Source organism: Phacochoerus africanus, chromosome 4, assembly GCF_016906955.1.
Source record: "Phacochoerus africanus isolate WHEZ1 chromosome 4, ROS_Pafr_v1, whole genome shotgun sequence".
In the NCBI taxonomy this organism is placed as follows: Eukaryota; Metazoa; Chordata; class Mammalia; order Artiodactyla; family Suidae; genus Phacochoerus; species Phacochoerus africanus.
Window position 1 is genome coordinate 122,967,529 of NC_062547.1, and position 16,508 is coordinate 122,984,036.

The 16,508-nt window shown below is 37.7% G+C and overlaps 1 protein-coding gene across 8 annotated transcripts in view; it reads left to right on the top strand.

Moving 5' to 3' along the window:
• Positions 1–512: 512 nt before the first annotated feature.
• DMXL1 (Dmx like 1) overlaps positions 513–16,508 on the top strand; it is a 144,176-nt gene continuing 128,180 nt past the window's right edge. For 2 of the 8 annotated variants that reach the window (XM_047778474.1, XM_047778476.1), the window contains exon 1: positions 541–1,130. In XM_047778474.1, coding sequence (XP_047634430.1) covers positions 1,044–1,130 — 87 coding nt within the window. In that variant the 5' untranslated portion in view covers positions 541–1,043. Of the gene's footprint in view, positions 1,131–16,508 lie in introns of all 8 variants that reach the window. The other 6 variants (XM_047778479.1, XM_047778480.1, XR_007134574.1 and 3 more) reach the window with 6 other exon arrangements.

Sequence of the window (16,508 nt, forward strand, 5' to 3'; positions counted from 1 at the left end):
AAACGAATGTTAAATTAAATTTAGTACTTAGCAAGGGTCGAAACCTCCCCCAGTTTTTCTTTCTAGCGAACTGGAAACGCGCTCGACCAGAGTTAACTCTGCGCTGAGACGCCTCTAGTTTCACCTTCACTTGGCCAAACTCGCGGGCCGCTTAAGGCAGCGGTGCTTGTTGGGACTTGTAGTCTCTACCAGGACCAAGATACTGCAACTGCATTTGTAATACACTTCTCCCTTTTAACTTTCTGGCCCAAAAGTCAGATCAAGCCCTAAACGAAAGCATAATCTGACAACACTCAGCTTATTCAAGGCTCTCTAGGCTTTTGCTAGGCTTCTCACATTGAATATTCAAACGCACGACGTCGCTCACAAGCCTCAAAGAGATTGGTCTATCCTCAGTGGTGGGCGGAGCCTTGGGTGAACGGGAGCTCAGGATTGGCCAATATTTCACTCAAAGAGGTGTTTTCCACTTGCGGACCCGTATACTGTGGCAGGAATAAATTCTTTACTGCAGTATTTCTCATAGCCGCGAGAAATCTCGCGATATTTCGGCCGAAAGGCCTTAGGGACGCGTAGAGAGCAGCGAAGGCCAGTGGGGGTGGTAGGCACCGGAGTCGGGAGGGGCTAGGTCTGGTGGTGAGGGAGAGCGCGTGCTGCTTGCGCCACTGGGGCTCGGTCTCAGCCGGCAGCCACAGTCCAGACTGAGTGTCGCGGACGGCGTGGCCTTCCTGGCCGGTGGGTCGGCTCGGGGTCGCGGCGGCTGGGTCAACACTGAGCATCACCTGGGCCCTCGCGGGCTGTGACAGGTGCGCGGGCGCGCGGTGCTCCTCCCGCTTGCCGGCCCGCCCCCTCCCAGACTCGCCCGCGGGGGCTCGGGATGAGCTGCGGGCAGTGGCTGAGTGGCTCCGGCTCCTGGCGCCTGTCGCTGCCGCCGTCGCCTCCCAAGCCCGGCCGCCGCCCGTGAGGGAAAGAGGGAGGGAGGAAAGCGGCAGCTGGCCCTGGGCATGAGCGGGAGGCGACGTCCGTTGCTGGACTAAGACGCCGACATGAACCTACACCAGGTGCTGACCGGGGCTGTGAACCCTGGCGACCACTGCTTCTCCGTGGGCAGCGTCGGCGACCAGCGATTCACGGTGAGTGAGGGAGGCTCTCGCGTCGCCCGCGGCGAGTCCGCGCCCCTGAGTCAGCCGGCCTCGGCCCAGAATGCCAGGCAGGGGCCGAGGAAGCCTCGTCTCCCTCACGGGAGTCCCCACATCCCCAACGAAGGTTCCCGCCCTTTACGGCGGCGAACCTAGCATTTGAGGACCAAGGAGGCAGAAACCCTTGTACCTACTGAACTCGGAAGTTAGAGTGTTTTGTAGTTTTTTTTTTAAGTTTTTCATCTGACGTCTTCGGGCTGGTTTACCAAAGTCGTTTATCCAGGAATCATTGCTGTGTAATGTTGTCAAGTTTAGGAATAGTTGGGATTGGTTTCAGTTCTTACTCTAAGTTAAGGTCAAGTATCTTTGTAGTTGAAAAAGAGTGTGTGCCTTAAAAACACAGGTACTAATTGTTTGCTATCAACTAGCGCTGGGTAAAATATAGTGAAAAACAGTGCTTTTCCTTTGCTTTCCTTTAAATTCACTGAAGGATAACTGGAAAGAAAAAAATATTTTTTGTAAATAGTTCACTCCTGCCATCTTTTGAATATCGTACAGTTGAGTAGTCCTGGGAAACTTTTATTTATTTTAGATTGTTCGTATTAATTACTAAAAGTTGAATTACTGTTTTTTCAGTAAAACTCCTCTTTGCTATGTAGTGGTAATTTCAGGTTAAGGTTTACTGAAAGTGCCCTGTTTTTCATTGGTCTTTCCCAAATACTGAAAGGACTAGGGCCACAGACTTCTGGCTATTTACCAGTATAGTGATATTCTCTGCCTTATAACTATAGTTTTTATAATAGTTTAAAGCTGCAAGTCAGTATTGCACATGATAGCCTTTATCTGAATATATTTATAACCCTCATGATTGTTGCTGCAACTTGTACAGCTGTCTCTTAATTGTGATTAAAAGTAAAACTTAATTTTGCACAAATAAGTGAAACAAAATAAACAGCTTAATAGATGCCCCAGGTTTTCTTATCTACTTTTGACTTTTTCGGTGATCTTTTCCAGTCAGAATAAATAATAGAAAAAAATAGTAGTCATTTAACGTGGTATGGGCATTTAATGCCTTAATTGTGCTTTTAGATCTGTGCCAAGTACTTTGCTTTCAAATAGAGTCTGTACCTCCCCTGAAGAGTGACTCATACACGCCTTAGCTTGCACTTGACACTAGCAGTTTTAGAGATTTTCATTGTAAATGTTTGCCTAGTCTTAATACACTCAGAAGAATGAAGTCTTAAGGTCTCAATGAGCAGCTGTAGCCTTCATGAAGTTGAACATTGCTCACTGCTCTCCCTATTTTGAAGGGGGAAATAAAAAGCATCCTAAGGAGATTTTTCTAGTAGGAGATTATAGAATGGTAATATTACATTCTCTGTCATCTCTTCAAGTTATGTGAATGCTTCCTCCAGTGTCAATTCTAACAACTCTTTGTAGGAAGGCAGTCAGAATCTACATAAGCGCCTGTGTGAACTTCAAGGCATATACAATATGTTGGCCCATTTATGCACCTAAATGACCCTTCTGAGTGTATGTAAAATCTTGGTGAATGCCTCTGTTATTTTAAAGGAGAGGTGAGTTAATGTGCTAAAGATCATCCTATACCATCATATAGCTCGTTGCTCAGATTTTCTGAACTTTAAAGTCTGTTTCCATAGACCAGGCTTTAATCATCTCCCACCAGGCCCGCTGCAGATTTCTCTCAGATCCCAGGAAGTCCAGTAAATAAGGTAAAAATAAACATTTAGTTGATGTAGTTGTTAGTATAAAAAGATCCCAGTTTTCTATAATTTTGGTGGTAGTTTATTAACATTCATCTTTTTCCTTTGCAGCTACTTATCCCTGACTGTTTAATATTACATTGAGAGTTCCATTATAGGAAGTTTCTTGCCTTCGGTCTTCTGGACACTATGTACATCTTAAATTTATTTCTCTTGAAAATTTTCCTTTTTCTATAAAAAGTGGAATCTATTGTTTACTCCTTGAATTTTGTTTTTAGCCTCTTGATTTTGGCTTTTTCTTTTCATAGGAAGAGAGCAAATATTAGTGATGAATTTTATGTGTACACTAAAAAACTTTGTCTAAATTCCAATTTTACTTGAGGTAGGAACATGAAATTTTTATCTTGTAGGCCCATTGAAGGATTATTTTGTTTCCCTTGGTACATTATGTCTTCCCTGAACAAACTTATGTTTGGAATTCCTCCCTTTGCATATTTGCTAGTAATTTATTCTTGTTTTGAAAGATTACAAGAGATTCTGTCTTCTGAATATGGTCCAATAGATTTTAAGTTGAATGAAATTAAGTGACATTTCTCATGGATTCTAGATTTTAAAATATGCAATTGCTGAAGTTTCCTGGTGGCTCAGCAAGTTAAGGATCTGGTGTTGTCACCACTGTGGCTCAGGTTCAGTCCCTGACTTGGGAACTTATGCATGCCAAAGGCACAGCAAAAGCAATTTCTGATACAGTTAGTATGTCTAACTTTTAGACACTTTTTTACTAAAACTGGCATCAAACTATTTTGACTTTGTTCTTAATAAGAAAACTCCTGGTAGGCAGTAACCTTGTCCCTTATACTTTAAGAACACTTTATTTGCATTTGCATTTTATCATTAACCTGTCTTGCCTTGTGTATGTCTTCCAGAGTTTCATTGTGAGTGCCTAGAATGGTGATTGAGGTGCTGGTGTCACTTAATGGTAGAGTTATTACCTGAATTTGATTTGCAGTCTGGTCCCTTATAGTTAGTTATATGTCTCTGGGCAAGTTCTTTTACATTCTTTGAATTTCTTTTTTCTTTTCTGTAAAATGAAATGAAGAACTTATTCATAGGGTTGTTACATGAAAAAATACTAAGTACATTGCTTACTACCCATGAAACCCTTTAAAATATCAATTATTATAAAGGTTAAACTCATTATAATGCCTAGCACATAAAAAGTGCTTGACAAATACTGGTTGAGTTGATGAATAATAGATAAAGAAGATTTATTGCTTGTATAATTAAAAATTGCTGTTTTTTAAGATATCTTTAATAATTTAGATTTGAGTCCAAATAAAATACTTGAGGAGGTCTTGCTGTGGTGTAGTGAGTTAAGAATCCCACTGGGTTGCTGTAGAGGTACAGGTTCCATCCCTGGACGAACGCCCAGTGAGTTAAAGGATGTGGTGTTGATGCAGCAGCTGTGTAGGTCACAGCTGCCACTCAGATTCAGTCCCTAGCCCAGGAACTTCCATATGCCACAGGGGTGGCCATGAAAAACAAAACAAAACAAAATACTTTAAAGTTTAAACTTTTTTTTTCAAAATCAGTTTACCCATTTTACTATAAATACAGATGAGCAACCAGGAGAGATTTTAGGTACACTAAGCAAAAATTCTCTATTTTTTTCTTTCTTTATATGAATTCTTCTTCACTCCTTTTGCTTTATTAATTTCCTACTGTTTTTAGAGTGAAAGTATGTGAGCAACCTGGTCCTGATCTGTTGACAGCTTTTGTTTTTAGAATAAAAAGTATGTTATTTGTAAAAGACAGATATTAAGTTAAAAAAAAAGGCATAGTTAATTAGAACCTGCATTTTCTAATTTTCTGTGCATGCTAATATGTGCTTCAATATATAGTAGATTATCCATACTTATTGTTGACATTGTGGTTTGTTTTTTGTTGTTGTTTGTTTGTTTTTGCTTTTGGTTCCCAGCCTAGGGGTCAAATTGGAGCAGCCACTGGCCTACACCACAGCCACAGCAATGGGGGATCCAAGCCGTGCCAGTGACCTACACCACCACTCATGGCAACACCAAATCCTTAACCCACTGAGCAAGGCCAGGGATTGAACCCACATCCTCGTGGATACTAGTCGGGTTTGTTTCTGCTGTGCCACAACAGGAACTCCCAAAATTGTGTTTTGAATAGAATGGAAAGGGACACAATTTTCAAGAAACAGATTATGTAAATATTTAGGACTTTCTTTTTCTAGTTTGGAATTTAAATACCTTTGCTTTATGAGAGATTGCACACATGTAATAGCTCCGGACTCACTTTTATATTAGACAAGTCTCTTCCCAGCCAAGGGGACTCATAGTAGAAGTCAGAATCTGACCACAGCTATGAAGTTGTTGGTAGAGAAATGCAGGCTAAACTTGCATTCTGCTTCCTCAACTTTCTGTGGTAAGCATCTTTCAGTTTAAATTTTTCTTTTGTTCCCTGTAGGAAAGTCTTTAGAGGAGGTTTTTTTTTTTTTTTTTTTTTTTTAAGAAGTGTTTTAGTGTTTGTGGGTGAGGAAGATACAGGAGGGGAAAGTTTGATACTGTTTGTATCTAGAGAAAGAATGATTTTTTTTTTGGTGCTCATAGGGCATTAATAAGTACAAATTGGATTTCTTTTTAAATATTTGGCTTTTTAAAAAATACTATGTTTTAAATAGTATAATGGTACTTTCCAGATTATTGATGTAACCCTAATTTTTAATGTTGTATTTTAAAAAACGAGAATACTAATTACAACATGCCAAATTTAAGTCATTTAACCAGGAAGTATACCAGGAAGAAATTCTTTGGGATGTTTACTTGGTATGATTGGTTAAAACAAAACAGTGAAAACAGGAAATTGAAGTGTTTTACAGAAATCACAAGATTTCTGAAAGAATGCTGACTGATACAACCTTGGGTAGTTTTTGAAATTTAGAATATTCGTAAAGGTTGTCTGCCAAAGTTTAAAGTTAAAAATCATGTTTCAGTTATACGCTTGATAGCACACATGTGAATTGAGTTCTTTGCACCTTGATTAGTCTCAAAATTGGTAAACCTAATGTTACAGGTGCCTAATACAAGGATTTTTGTCAATTTAATTTTCATTGCTTAATAATAGGTTATTCTGATTATAGATCTTTTGACAGAAGCAGCTAATGTACCAATTGTAATATGTATATATTAATTTTGAAACTTAGGTGGCATGGCAATTTGATAAATCAATGCTGTTTTCGTTGTTTTGATAAGATGACGCCTTGAAATGAATTTTTGAGAATTACTTATTGTTTTAGAAAAATCTATAAAACTAGCTTTAGATTTTGGTTTAGAATACTATGTATAGTATTACATCTTAGGCTTTTATTCAAAATCAGATAGATGGGTTATTTTTATTTAAGAATTTAGTAGCAGGGGTTCCCTGGTTGCCTGGTAGTTTTGGATTCGGTGTTGTCACTGCTATGGCTTAGTAGCAGGTAGATTATTTTTAAATCAAACATAACCCATTTTATTTATTTAATTTTTCTTTATTTTGTCAATATGTAAATTATATTGATTAACTTTTTAAATTGAAATATAGTCGATTTACAATATTATGTTAGTTTTAGGTGTGCCGCAAAGTGATTTGGTTATATATTTTTTTCAGGTTATTTTCCACTATAGGTTATTATGAGACATTGGATAGTGTTCCCTGTGTTATATAGTAAATCCTTGTTGCTTATCTGTTTTATGTATAGTAGTTTGTATATGTTAATCCAGTACTCCTAATTAATCCCTCACCGCTCCCAAAGGAAACTTTTGTAACCATAAGCTTATTTTCTATGTCTGTGAGACTGTTTCTATTTTATATGTGAATTCATTTGTATTATATTTTTAGGCTCTACATATAAGTGATACCATATAGTATTTGTCTTTCTCTGTTCGACTTCACTTAGGATCATATTTTTTGGATCCATCCATGTCACTACAAGGTGGCAATACTTCATTCTTTTTTATGGCTAATACTGTCATATCCGTGTGCCTCATCTTCTTAAACCAATTGTCTATTAATGGGCATTTGGGTTGTTTCCATGTCTTGGCTACTATAAATAATGCTGCTATGAACTTTGGGTACATGACCCATTGTATTTTATTTCATTTTAAATATTGTTATTTAATTTAAATAAATATTATTTAAAATAAAAGAAAGTATTTATTTTGTCTTTTTGGGACTACACTTATGGCATATGAAAGTTCCCATGTTAGGGGTCAAATTGGAGCTGTAGCCACTGGCCTATGCCACAGCCACAGCAATGCCAGCTCCAGGCCACATCTGCAACCTATACCACAGCTCATGGCAACGCCAGATCCTTAACCCACTGAGCTAGGCCAGGATCAAACCCACATCCTCATGGATACTAATCAGGTTCGTTACCACTGAGCCACAACGGGAGCTCCACATGGTCCATTTTAAATTAAAGTCTGTTTTTCCTGTTTGATTTGGTGTACTTCCATGCTTATTAATTCATCATACTGTATAAACTCTAGAGATTGAATTAATTTAAATATTCTATTAGAAATATCCATAAGAAGATATGTCTATTTCAGGTGACTTTTACATGATATCCAGTTTGGATTATCTTTACAGATTCATCTTATTTTTCCCTCAGCTTTATTGACATACAGTTGATATTAACATTGTGTAAGTTTAAGGTATACAGTGTAATAATTTGATACACATGTATGTTGTGAAGTCTTTACTACAGTAAGGTTAGTTAACATATCATTTATTTCACATAATTACCATTTTGTTGTTGTTATGATGTGAACACTAAAGCTTTTTTCCAATAGCAACTTTCAAGCTGTACTATACAATATTGTTAACTATACTCACCCTGCTGTACATTAGATCCCTGGAACTTACTCACCTTATAACTAAAAGTTTGTATCTTGTTTGACCAACACCTCCCAATTTCCCTACCCACAGCCTCTAGCAACCACCAGTCTATTCTCTGTTTCTATTAGTACGTTGCTTTTAGATTCCACATATAAGTAGAATACATATGACAGTATTTGTCTTTTTTCTGACTTAGCATAATGCCCTCACTGTTGTTACAAGTGACAGGATTTTCTTCTTTTTTATGATTAAACAATATTCTTAAAAATTTTTTATTACAGTTGATTTCTGTACAAAATCTGTACAGAATTTTTTTTTTGTCTTTTTTGTTGTTGTTATTGTTGTTGTTGTTGCTATTTCTTGGGCCGCTCCCGCGACATATGGAGGTTCCCAGGCTAGGGGTTGAATCGGAGCTGTAGCCACCGGCCTACGCCAGAGCCACAGCAACGCGGGATCCGAGCCCGAGCCGCGTCTGCAACCTACACCACAGCTCATGGCAACGCCGGATCGTTAACCCACTGAGCAAGGGCAGGGACCGAACCTGCAACCTCATGGTTCCTAGTCGGATTCGTTAACCACTGCGCCACGACAGGAACTCCTGTACAGAATTTTTTATTACATTTGATTACAATGTTCTGTCAATTTCTGCCGTACAGTAAAGTGAGCCAGTTATACATACATATATACTTTTGCTCCTATTATCCTCCATCATGTTCCATGATAAGTGATAAGATACAGTTCCCTGTGCTATACAAACAAGATCTTATTGCTTATCCACTCAAAATGTTACAGTTTGCATGTACTAACCTCAAACTATGTGTGTATGTATGTGTGTATAAAGCACATTTTCTTTATCCATTCATTTGTCCATGGAGACTTAGGTTTGTTTCCATATCTTGGCTGTTGTGAACAATGATTAAATGAATATTGGAGTGCAGATATCTCTTATAGTGTTTTCATCATCTTTGGATATAATTCTAGAAGTTGGATTGGTTGAACATATGATAGTTCTACTTTTAATTTTTTGAAGGATCCTCATACTGTTTTTTCACAGTGACTGTGCCGGTTTACATTCCCACCAAGAGTTCACAAGGATTCCCCTTTCTCCATATCTTAACCAGCACTTATCTTTTACCCTTTTGATGGTAGCATTGTAAAAGGTGTGAAGTGATATCTTACTGTGTTTTGATTTGCCTGATGATTAGTGATGTTGAACATCTTTTCATGTACCTATTGGCTATGTGTATGTCTTTGGAAAAATGTCTGTTTGAGACCCCATGCCCTTTTTTAATTGGATTGTTTGTTTTTTGCTATTGAGTTATATGAATTCCTTATATATTTTGGATATTAACTTGTTATCAGATAAAGTTTATGAATATTTTCTCCCATTTTGTAGGTTGCCTTTTCAATTTTATTCTTTTGCTGTGCAGAAGATTTTTAGTTTAATGTAGTCTTACTTGTTTATTACTGCTTTTGTTGCTTCTGGTGTGCAAAAAACATCACTAAGACCATTGTCAAGGGGCTTTTTCCCTATATTTTCTTCTAGTTTTGTGGTTTCAGGTCTTCTGTTTGTCTTTAATCCTTTTTTGAATTGATTTGTATGTGTGATGTAAAACAAAGATCCAACTTTATTCTTTTGCATGTAGATGTCCAGTTTTCCCAGTATCAATTTATTGAAGAAACTGTCTTTTCCCCATTATGTATTCTTGGTGACTCTGTCAAACATTAGTTGACCATATATGTGTGGGTTGCACATGGGTTCATGATTCTTTTTCCTTGGTCCGTTTGTCTTTTTTTTTTTTTTTCTATTTCTTGGGCCGCTCCTGCGGCATATGGAGGTTCCCAGGCTAGGGGTCGAATCGGAGCTGTAGCCACCAGCCTATGCCAGAGCCACAGCAACGTGGGATCTGAGCCGCGTCTGCAACCTACACCGCAGCTTATGGCAATGCCGGATAGTTTAACCCACTGAGCAAGGCCAGGGACTGAACCCGCAACCTCATGGTTCCTAGTCGGATTCGTTAACCACTGCACCACGACGGGAACTCCCCCATTTGTCTGTTTTTGTGCTGATACCTACTATTTTGATTATTATGGCTTTGTAATGTGGTTTGAAGTGAGGAAATGTGATCGCTCCAGCTTAGTTCTTCTTACTCAAGCTTGTTTTTGATATTTGAAGTCTTTTGTGTTTTCGTGTGCATTTTAGGATTTTTTTCCTAGTTGAAAAATGCCACTATAATTTTTTTGACCATGTCCATGGCATGTGAAAATTCCCAACCTGGTATCAAATCTGAGCCACAGCAGTGACAATGCCAGATCCTTAACCCGCTGCACTATCAGGGATTTCCACTACTGGAGTTTTGATAGCTATTACATTGAATCTATGGTTTTGTGTAGTGTGGACATTTTAAAAATATTAATCTTTTCATTCCAAGAACACAAAATGTCTTTTTATTTGTGTTATCTTCAGTTTCTTTAATCATTGCCTTAGAGTTTTTAGTGTACCAGGTTTTTCACTTTGATTAAATTCATTCTTAAGCATTTTATTCTTTTTGATGCTATTGTAAACTGAATTGTTTTCTTATTTCCCTTTTTGAATACTTTGTTGTTAGTACATAGAAATGCAGTTGATTTTTTGGTTGTTGTTGATTTTTGGATTTTTTTTAATTCTTTTATGGCCACACTTGCAGCATATGGAAATTCCCTGGGCCAGGGATTGAATCCAATGCTGCAGCTTTTTAACCTACTGAACCAGGGATCGAACCCACATCTCCACAGCAACTGGAGCCCCTGCAGTCAGATTCTTAACCCATTGCACTACAGTAGGAACTCCTGATATTGTTTTCTGCAATTTTGCTGAGTTTATTAGTTCTAACAGTTTTTTGATGGAGTCATTAGGGTTTCTGTAATACCTTGTCATCTGCAGAAATAGTTTTATGTCTTCCTTTCTGATTCAAACACTTTTTTTTTCTTTTTCTTGCGTAATTGCTCTGGCTAGGAATTCCAGTATTATGTTGAATAGAATTGATGAGCGTATGGGCATCCTGTCTTGTTCCTGATCTTAGAGGAAAGCTTTCAACTTTTTACCTTGAGTAAATTAGCTGTGGGCTTGTCCTATATGGCCTTTATTGAACCATCCATGCATCCCAGGGATAAATTCCACTTAATTATGGTGTACAATCTTTTTAATGTGCTGTTGAAATCACTTTGTTAATATTTTGTTGAATATTTTTTACATCTATATTCATCAGGGAAATTAGCCTGTAATTTTGTTTTCTTGTAGTGTCCTTGTGTAGCTTTGGTATAAGGATAATACTGGTCTTATTAAATGAGTTTGGAAATATTCCCTCTTAGCTTTTTTGGAAAAGCTTGAGAAAGATTGCTGTTAAGTAATCTTTAAATGTTTGGTAGAATTGACTGGTAAAGCTATCTGGTCTTGGGCTTTTATTTGTTGGAAAGTTTTGATTACTGAATCAATTGATATATTAGTTTTCTGTTTTAATTTCTAAAAGACTAAATATTGGAGTTTGCTTGTGGCACAGCAAGTTAAGGATCTGGCATCACTGCATTGGCTTGGGTCACTTCTGTGGCATAGGGTTGATCCCTGGCCAGGGAACTTCCACATGCCGCAGGTCCAGCCATAAATAAATACATACATACATACATACATACATACAATTGCCCACATATAAACTGAAGCTCTTGGGGAGGGAGAAGCTAAGGTGGTTATCCTCAATACTTTTAATCTTAAGAGTGCAAAGTATTCCTGACACCAGACAGTTTGAGAACCATTGCTTTGTAATATTGCATTGTATGATTATACTACAGGCTATTTATAAATTCCATTATATATTTGAGTTGGTTCTACTTTGGAGATTTTATGAATAGCTGTGAATGTTCTTTTATATGTTTCTTAGGGTATATATGGATACATTTCCGTTAAGTGTAAACTTAGAGGTAGAGTATACCTGTGTGTAGGAATTCTAGCTATACTCCTGGAATTTCCAAAGTAGTGATATCATTTTATTTTACATTCATACTAGCAATTATGGGGATTCTATTTGCTTCACATCCGAAGAAGTTATTTTTAATTATGGCAAGAAATTAGGAGACAGTTGTTAAATGCTCATCACTGCTTATTTTTAAGGCATTAATGGCTACATAGCAGAAGTAAGAGCATGTTCTTTCCCCTTAGTTATAACTTGGTTTCAACCTCATTTGTGCCTCATACTAGCTCTGACACTTGAACTCATTACTCAGTCTCTTTAAGTTTGAATTTTCTTATCAGTAAAATGGATTAATTATAGTGAATATCTCAGAAGATTTGTTGTGAAGATTAACTGGGATACCAGTGAAAAGTAGTTAGCATTTTGCCCAGCTAAAGGCTCAGATGACCACAGTGATTGAGAGATAGAGGAAAGCACAAAGAATAGCAACATCTTCTGTTTTAACTTTTTGAGATAATTATTTAGATTTGAGATGTTTTCATTACTATATAAAAAAATATTTAGGAATAATTGCATACCCAGAAAAAGTTATAAAATGAAAATAGTATAAGAGCACCCATATTCTTTTTACCTAGGTCTGGCTATTGTTAATAATTTATCCCTGTTTTCTTTATCATTTGTGCATGCTATAAGTGTCTTCATATTTTGTTAATGAACCATTTGAAGATAGGTTATATTTGTCATGACTTTTTACCCTTAAATACTTTAGTTTGTGTTTCATATAATAGGAGTATTTATTCTCTTACATAATCACAGTATAGTTATTAAGTTCATAAATTTACATACCACTTTTTTCTAATGTATTATCCATGTTCCAGTTTTACTAGTTGATAGAACAGTGTTCTCTATAGCATTTTTACCCCTTCCAGTGTAGGATTCAGTCTGTGGTCAGGTATTACATTTAGTTATCATGCCTCTTTAGCATCACCTTTCTTTTCCCTTTTCTTTATTAATTTTGACCTTGACTTTTCAAGAATATAGTACCCCTTCCCCTTTTAAAAAACAAACCTTTTCTCATTTTGCGTTTGTCTGATGTTTCCTCTAACTTAGGTTGAGGTTATGCATTCTTGGCCAGAATTCTGCATCAGCGATGTTGTGTCCTTCTCTAGGTTTCATATTTGGAGGCACATGATATCTGTCGTTAGTAATGTTAATTTTGAATTTTTATTTTTATTTTTACGTATTTATTTATTTGTTTTGCTTTTTTAGGGCTGCACCTTCGGCACATGTAAGTTCCCAGGCTAGGGGCCAAATGGGAGCTACAGCTGCCAGCCTACACCACAGCCACAGCAACGCCAGTTCCAAGTCGCATCTGCAACCTACACCACAGCTCACGGCAACACTGGATCCTTAACCCACTGAGCAAGGCCAGAGATGGAACCCACAACCACATGGTTCCTAGTCGGATTTGTTTCTGCTGCGCCATGATGGGAACTCCAGTAATGTTAATTTTGATGACCCATCATGGTGTTGCCCAATTTCTCCACTGTATAATTTTTTCTTTTCTCCCTCTTCCCAGCTGATAAGCCATGTGTGAGGGACATTTTAAGACCATACAAATATCCTGATCTTTATCAAAATTTCCCTCTGGAGTAAGCACCCACTGATGATGATTCTTGCCTGGTATTTTTTTCTCTTTTTTCTTTTTTTAAAGCACCTCATTTCTTTTTGGCATAACAAGGTGTTCTAGGCTCTCATTGTAGCTACCCTCCCTGGCCCTGTAATAAGACATTTCTTTGAGGAGCGCTGATTTCTTTTAATAGGGAGTGATATTGGAGACCAAGATCAAGATGCTAAGTGATGTCACTGCTACTGGAGTGTTTGTTTCTTGGCCCTTTCAATGGACAGAACTAGCAAATAGACACATGTATATGTATATAACATACACATACATACACATATACACACATGTTTACATGTGTACATGAAAATATATGTATTTTGGAAAGCATGATTTTATACCAATATTTCTGATTCTAGCTCAGTCTTACCAGACTCTACTGTGTCTTTTGCATTTCATTTCTTTGGTCTTTCTTACACAGTGAGAACCTTGGCTCATTTGCTCAATTCTATAATGCATCTAAAATAGTTTCAGGAGTTCCTGTTACAGCCCAGTGGTAACGAACCCAACTAGTATCCATGAGAACATGGGTTTGATCCCTGGCCTCGCTGAGAAGGTTGGGGATCCAGTGTCGCTGTGAACTGTTGTGTAGGTGACAGATGTGGCTCTGATCTCGTGTTGCCATGACAGTGGTGTAGGCTGGCAGCTGTAGCTCCAATTTGACCCGTAGCCTGGGAATTTCCATATGCCACAGGTTCAGCCCTAAAAAAAAAAAAAAAAACCAAAACCAAATAAAATAGCTTCAGCATTGCATTGTCCATACTTCTGTAATTTTTAAAAACCTACAAAAGAGCTCAGAATTTGTTAGTTCTTCTCCTCACCCTGCCTTTAATATAACAGAAGATGTATGTATTGGTCTCTGCCCCCCGCTTCTGGCACAGAGCTCCTGAAACCTTTGTAAATTCCTAAGTGAGAAGAGTATTAGGAGCATTTCTTGTTCTAAAATTTGGTCTTTGACCGTGGGTCCTGACACAGAATTCTTGAAACCCTTATAAGTTCTTAAGTTGTAAGAGGACTGGGAACATCTTTTGTTCTAAATGGAGCAACTCTCAGTGTGCTCCTGAATGGGGCAGCTGGTCACCAAAGGCCCAGCCATGATTAGAAGCTTGGAATTTTCAGCCCCATTGTCCATTTTCTAGAGGGGAGAAGAGGTAGAAATGGAGGTAATAATTGATCATACTTCCATGAGGGTGTCTTCATAAAATCCTAACAATATGGGGTTTGGGGAGCTTCCAGGTTGGTGAACACATCCACGTACCAGGAGGCTGTGCACTTCAGCTTCATGAGCACAGAAGCCCCTGAACTTTGAACCCTCCGAGACATCATCCTGTCTCTTTATCTGGCTGTGTATCATATCCTTTAATAAGCTGGTAAATATAAGTGTTTCCCTGAGTTCTTTGAGTTATTTTAGTAAATAAATCCAAGGGGGAGGAGGTCATGGGACCCTCTGATTTATAGAGAAATGTGGCAGAACTTGTGGATAATTTGGCAACGTACTACTCGTGACTAGCATCTGAAGTGATGGGCAGTCTCAGTTAAGACTGAACACTTAGCCTGTGGGATCTGATGCTAGATCCAGGTAGTGTCAGGATTGAGTTAAGTTGTAGGTTGTCCAGTTGGAGTCATAGAATTGATTGGTATAGTTAAAACCTCCACACATCTGTTGTCAAAAGTGTTGTGAATGTGGTAATTATGTGAGAGTAAAGGAGAAACGCAGGAGGACTAGTTTTTTTCTTCTCACTGTCCAAGACCGAAAATATATTGTCAGATTCTGTGTTCATAAGTTACTTAATTCCTTCTCGCCTTTTTTCTTTCAGTGTATAGTGTTTGTTTGAAATGGAATTAGTTCCTTTGTTTCACCCCCCCCCATTCTGCTTTATTTAATTTCTTTTTGAATTTGTGTGGTGTTTAACATGTTGCAGAAGTCATGACTAGTGTCCATTGGTAGATGAATGGCTAAGGAAGATGTGGTGTGTCTGTGTGTGTGTAAATGAAATGTATGGAATATTATTCAGCCATTAAAAAGAATGAAATCTTGGAGTTCCCTTTGTAGTTCAGTGGGTTAAGAACCTGACTAGTATCCATAAGGATGCAGGTTCAATCCCTGGCCTCGCTCAGTGGGTTAAGGATCCTGCATTGCCGAAACTTCGGCATTGGTCACAGATGCGGCTCAGATCAGACATTGCTGTGGCTGTGGCATAGGCCAGCAGCTGCAGCTCCAATTTGACCCCTGGCCTATGGGTGCAGCCCTAAAAAGGAAAAAAAAAAAGTGTTATTCTGTGCTTCCACTCCATCTTCACTCCCTTTGTAGGTAGCCAACTTTATTGTTCCCTATTTTTTTCCTCCCTTTGTTTCTTTTTGTAGTAAGCAGGTACATGTATTTTTTTTTTTTTTTTACTTTCCTTGTTCCTTACACACACAAAAATGCCTTATATGCCCTTTTATACTTGGCTTTTTTCATATTTTAATATCCCCTAGAAGTCATTCTAAGTCAGTTCCTAGGTTTCTTCCTCATTCCTTTTATAGTTTTTTAATACTCCGTTGTGGATATGTAATCGTTTATTCAATCATTATTCTATTCACGGCAGGATTTTTATGGTGATAGTTACATGTTCTTAGAATGATTAAGAAATGGAACAAAATGCAAATATAGTTTGAGTGTTTAATGAATTTTACATTTAATTGTATAGTCAAACTAGAGATTGATATTTAATTAAACAAGCAAAACCAAGAGAATTTTATTGTAAGCCTCAAGCAGAATAGCTCATGAATTGTGGACTGTAGTTGTTTATATCCTTCCCCCCATTTACTAGTTTATTACCATCCATTAGATACAACTCTGAAAGAAGAAAGTGAAGACTGAATGAGAGAGAGATTCCAGATTAAGATCATTAGTTTTTATTTAAAGTTTACCAAACCTAGAGAGAAATAGCTTTGTACCTTCTAGTACTGTCATTAAGAAAAAATGAAGTACTAGTCAATGATAGTATGATATAGCAGCATCAGAATAACAAGGGTAATCCAGAACTGGATAGGTCTTTTAATGGTCAGGGTTTATTTGCATAATAAGTTGGCATCTTTCTCTTTTAGGGCTGGGTATTTACTTTTGAGATAATTTTGCATT